The 6029-nt window shown below is 39.9% G+C and overlaps 1 protein-coding gene across 1 annotated transcript in view; it reads right to left on the bottom strand.

Moving 5' to 3' along the window:
- Positions 1-3231: 3231 nt before the first annotated feature.
- The window catches only part of CXCR4 (chemokine (C-X-C motif) receptor 4), a 3457-nt gene continuing 659 nt past the window's right edge, over positions 3232-6029 (bottom strand). Inside the window, exon 2 of the mRNA XM_014941137.1 lies at positions 3232-4844. Coding sequence (XP_014796623.1) covers positions 3780-4844 — 1065 coding nt within the window. The 3' untranslated portion in view covers positions 3232-3779. The remainder of the gene's footprint in view (positions 4845-6029) is intronic.

Raw genomic sequence — 6029 nt, 5'->3', positions numbered from 1 at the left:
GAAGCAAAAGTAAGTTCGTGTACATGTTCTCTTCTTGGTTTAGCTTTGCATGATCCAAAGGATTTCTAACTAATCTTAAGCACTCAAAATGTGTGCATTATGGTATTAGGTGAATGTCCGTGTTTTAGTCCAGCGTTGCTGTTAGCACACTGTAACAACCATGGCAAAAGACTTAGTGCCTGAAGTCTGGGGAAAGAGTCTTAGTAAATACATTATAACATATTTAATGTTTTTGTAAATATATTATAAATCTTTTAAATTATGATGTAGCATTTTTAACTGTTTTGTACCCGATGCTCACCGGTACTCACATTTGTTTTCTGTTCTGTAGCTTGAGTTGCATATTTAAAATTACTTGGGCACAGCTATTATGTTATGACATCCAGAAAATGCTGAGACTATGCATTGTGTATGCCTTGAAGAATGTCGTTATGATTATTCTGTATACTAGAGAGGAATAATTTGGAAAAAGACTTGGAAATTCTCTTTGAAAACTTTGGAAAGTTCTTGATGTATGTGGACTTGACCAATGTATAAATTACAAAATTAGGTCTATTCGCCTTTGTCACTGAATTTACACTTTGAGAAATGCATTTACTGGGACTACTTTTAATACACAAAGATGGAAAAAAGTCACAGCCTCAACAAAAATCAGCTTAAAGGTGATTTTGTTTTAAAAGGGAATAAATCCATATTTATTACCAACACGGTATATTTGGAATAGCTCAGTGGCTTTGAGAGAAATTTGCCTGATTTGCTCTGACTTACCCAGACATAAAAGGACAGAACGGGATTTATAATTTATTACTATGTTTCCTCGTCTTCGTGATAACTTAATTCGATTTGCAAATATTTACTCTGTAAACAGTACAAATACGCTATATTTGTATTTATGGATATATAAAATTATTTTTTAAATAAATACTTGTGGCTTTTGACTCATTTTCCTTTCTGGAGCAAAACCTCAGTGATCTTGCAACTCCTTTTCAAGCCGTCCTTCTTTCCATACTTTCACTAATCCCACTGAAAACAATGGCAGTTTTATAAAACTAATGTAGGTCTCATCCTTCTGGGACACAGGTTATGTTTTAATTTTGCTAATTTATTTTCTACACAAATGCTTTGTGTTGTTTGTTTAAAGTGTCCTTTTACTGGTCTTTGGCAGTACCGTGGACTGCTGAGTTTATTTTGTCTTGCACCCTCTTTCCTGCTAACTCTGCTTGAACTAACAGTGGGCTGACTGTGAAGTATAATGGGAATAATCTAAGTTAATGCTAAAGGGCTCTAAACATATCCTTGACAAATAAGCATCAGCGTGTTGATAGCCAATAAGTATTTTATAAGTGCAATTAAATCACAGTGATTGATTGGCCTAGGGTGGAAATCAGAATCACTTAGAACAACAAATTCTTCACGGGGAAACCCTCACTAAATTAAGAAAACACAAAAACGCACAACAAAAATAAACCATTTAAGAAGTTCTGCTCCAATGCCACGTTTTCCTCATTTCTCAACCCTGTTAAGGAGGAACAGCTTCATGAAAGTGAGACCTTTTGTTTCTTGAGAATGCATCTTTCCTGTTGTTATTAGTTATGTTGAGTGAAGATATAGAGTTGAACTGATCTAAAAATTTAGTTGGTAACAGGGGGGGAACCTGCTTCCTCTTTCTTTTATCTCCCTTTTCTCTGCCTGTGCCTGGCTCCAGGTTTCACAATCTTGTTGGATTCCTCAAGCTCATTCAAGTAACTAAATTGCTGCAAAGTTATTTTCTAAAATAAAGCATGCAATTTAGTGTATAGTTTAACACAGAAGTACATGCTCCATACAATCCCTAGGGCGCTGTGCTTGTGAAAACGTGTTCTTTCTGGGTAATATCATTGAAATATCCGTGTTGCTTATTTCAGTTCTGAGAGTTGAACTGATCTAAAAGTTTAGTTGGTAACAGGGGGGGAACCTGCTTCCTCTTTCTTTTATCTCCCTTTTCTCTGCCTGTGCCTGGCTCCAGGTTTCACAATCTTGTTGGATTCCTCAAGCTCATTCAAGTAACTAAATTGCTGCAAAGTTATTTTCTAAAATAAAGCATGCAATTTAGTGTATAGTTTAACACAGAAGTACATGCTCCATACAATCCCTAGGGCGCTGTGCTTGTGAAAACGTGTTCTTTCTGGGTAATATCATTGAAATATCCGTGTTGCTTATTTCAGTTCTGTGTGACTAGTAGGTATTGGGGATGGGGTTTTTTTTTGCTTTTTTTGACTTCTAAATTGGTCATTATATATAGATCAGTAACAGTTGCATTTGTTTTTTTTCTTAATATAGGAACATACAAATATTCTCAATAGCTCTGGCCTCTTGGGTGTTCATTGCTTTTGAATGCATTCTAACATGAAGACATGACAAACTTAGATAAATAAAATTTCAGCATTAATTATTGGAAATTCTAGTCTGGTTGGTTCCTATTTTTAAAAAAATTAAAAAGAACTGGTACACATTCTAGGTTTTAAAGAAGAATGTTAAGAAGTTTATATTATACTACCTTTAGAAAATCTGGACGTAGACAGGATAGGGAAAGCTCCATAAAGAAAAAACACTTATCTTCTACAGAGGAGATACATCAATAGCTATTTCTAGTCCAAAACCAATATCAAATAGTAAAATGGCTTTGATTCAACTACTTTTGATTACTATTAAGAAGTGAAACTAAATCTAGAAGAACAGTAAAAGGCAGAAGAAATGTAGGACTGGCTTTATATGCATGGGATAACAGTCCCATGCAACAATCTTAGTTTGACTCCTAGAAGGCGGTAAACTTTAGCAATTGCTTAAATAGATTGGTTTTCATTTGTGGATATTTTGCCCCTAAAATGTCCTTTGTTTAAAGTGCTAGTTTAGGTCATTCTAAAGATAATGTTAACTGGAGTAAATGTATTCTGGTGAAAAAAACAAATGACTTGGAACTCACAGGTGTCAACTGAATAATCAATATGTACTGAAACTCATTTTCCTGCTTTTCATACAAGAACCCTGCAATTTTCAAAGAAATTATTGTGCACTGACAATTCTTGGAACTCACAGGTGTCAACTGAATAATCAATATGTACTGAAACTCATTTTCCTCCTTTTCATACAAGAACCCTGCAATTTTCAAAGAAATTATTGTGCACTGGCAATTGTAAATAAAAGCTTTTAGAAAAACACTTCACCAGAAATAAAAATACCACTCAAAATAACTTTTTGTCATACACTTTTATTTACCTTGAACAGAAAATTTTGCAAACCATCAATTACTGAGAATGGGGAAAAAAACCCTAGCATATAACAGAGGAGGCTTTGGTTATAAGTGCCATTTCTACAGCAGAGTTAAGCTATTGTAAACCAAACATCTTGTAGTAAGGTAAAAATCTCCAGCCAAAATTTTTAAGAACTTAACAGCAACACTGAAAACATTTACATATAAACAACAGAGAAATATTTTCTAAACTTTTAACAGTTCACTTGCTACAATCCAGAAGTGTTTAGTTCACATATCTATACATACAGACAAGCACTAAACCTTTTGTGAACTAACCACTTGTCCACAGGACCTGCCTAGACAGTTTGTCATCAATACCAAAGGTTTTTTTTTTATATAAATAAGTCAATTAAACTTCACAAAGGCTAAAAGAAACAATATAAAATCCCAACTGTAAATAAATCTGTACATTATGGTCAGTCTTGTTTTTCTGAAACCTTGCGCAGCTTTAAAGTGTCTATTTATAAAATGAAGCCAAGGAGCAGCGTTAGCTGGAGTGGAAACTCGAAGACTCGGACTCTGTAGAAACAGAAGAATGTCCCCCACGTTTGCTTTTTGAAAGGATCTTGAGGCTTGATCCTCTGCTGACTGATGTCAAGGCGTTTTGTGCTGATGTTTTGAACTTGGCACCCAGGAAGGCGTAGAGAATGGGATTCAGGCAACAGTGGAAGAATGCCAGGGCTTCGGTAATGGAGATCCATTTGTGCACTATCGTCTCCAAGCTGCAACGGTGTCTGATGACTCCCAGCAAGATGAACGTGTCGATGCTGATGCCGATATAATATGGCAGCCAGCAGGCGAAGAAGGCGAGGATGAGGATGACTGTTGTCTTCAAGGCTTTGCGCTTCTGGTGGCCTTTTGAATGTGACAGCTTAGATATTATAATGCAGTAGCACGTCAGGATTATTAGACCAGGCAAGACGAGTCCTACCAAGATATGCTGAAATCTGAAAGAAATCAGCCAGTTTTCATGAGGGTACATGCGATCGCATAGATACTTCCCTTCCACTTCACTAGTACTGGCAAAAATGATATCAGGCACTGTCAAAAGCACAGCTGGTAGCCACACGCCTACGTACACCACCTTCTCAGCCAACAGCTTCCGCGGTCGCTGGCTGTTGGTAGCGTGGACTATTGCCAGGTAACGATCTAAACTTATGAAGGCCAAAATCAGGACACTGCTATAAAGGTTGACCGTGTAAATGACGTGAACTGCTTTACACAGAACATTCCCAAAGTACCAGCTTATGGCCGCATCCACAGACCAGAATGGCAAAGTGATGACGAAAAGGAGGTCAGCCACAGAGAGGTGCAGCCTGTATTTATCGGTCATGCTTCTTTGCTTCTTCTGGTAGCCCATAACAATGATAACCAATCCATTGCCGATTATTCCTGTTAGGAAGATGATGGAGTAGATCGTTGGCAAGAAGATCCGGTTGAAGTCAGCGTTCTCATGCTGAAAGCATGGCTCTCCGTAGTCTCCATAGTCTCCACCTGAACCAATCTCATCCGTGCCATTATCAGAAAATTCAATGATTAACCCGGAGGACAGCTAGAAAATAAAAAAAAATTAGATGTTAGCTTCTCTGGAAAAGCTTACTCTATGTGACAGTATGTTAAGAGTTGCCTGAACATTCCCCATCATCATGGCAACCCGCTCTAGGTGGACCTGCTTTGGCAGGGGGGTTGGACTAGATGCTCTCCAGAAGTCCCTTCCAACCCCATATCATTCTGTGACTCTGTGATGAGGCAAACTTTTTGAAAACCAGATGGGAAAATGCAGGTTTTAAATATATATATGCAATATATAGCAAATAAGAACAAGTTTAAAAACTTCCTTTATCTTACTCTAAATCTTGTAACTAAGGTCAGGGACTGAAAGGGAAAAGAAAGATAATGGTGACTCCCAGAAATATGGTTGGCTCTGGACACTTTGGTGCTCTAATTGGATGCAGAGTACAAATGGAAGAGCCCAGAAGTGCTGGATGCCAGAGTTTTGTCTGCGCAGGATATTACCCAGGACAATTAGCTCTTACAACAGGGAGCTATAAAAAAAAAAAATTACTTTGACAGAAAATCTGCTGCTCCAAAGTCTCTTCTCATTAAGGGGATGGGGTCAAGGAGAAATAGAGAAGGTACCCTCGGCTGATGTAATAAAGGATAAATAATAGGAGGAATTCCCTGCTGAGAAGCAATTGACAGCTCCGCAGAGAGAGACATGAAAAAACCCCACCACCTCAAAGCCCATAAAGAAAATAAAGGAAGAGGTGACCTTAAGCTGGGGAACTCAAACCCCACGGAGGTCCCCACCAGGACCAGCCACGTTCCCCTCCCTTTGTCCCCCCCCGGCGGTGGCGGGGCTGGAGCCAAGGCTGCCGAACCCCAGCGCGGCGGTGGAAAAAGGAAGCGAAATTTTGGTTGAGGGCATGAAAGCGCCTCAGGAAACCACCAACGGTTTTGGCCACCACGCTGAAGAGCGACGCAGGCGGGCGAGTGCCACCTGGCTACGCGCAGTTCACTCCTCGGCTTTCCACGTTGTAGTTGGCGCGCCCTGGGCACGGGTGAACCCCCGACCCCCGGGGGGACGCGCCCCCAGGGTCCCGCAGCGCTTCACGCACGGGTGCGCCAGCTCCAACGCGGGCATCGACTGCGGGGTTACGGCTGGAACTTGCCGGAGAGCTCCCGTTTGGGTCCCAACGACCCTCAAAACCCCGGCCGGCGGGACACGGGGACGGCG

This window comes from Calidris pugnax, unplaced genomic scaffold (assembly GCF_001431845.1).
Source record: "Calidris pugnax isolate Ruff unplaced genomic scaffold, ASM143184v1 scaffold60, whole genome shotgun sequence".
NCBI lineage: Eukaryota > Metazoa > Chordata > Aves > Charadriiformes > Scolopacidae > Calidris > Calidris pugnax.
This window is presented reverse-complemented; position numbering and strand designations above follow the sequence as displayed.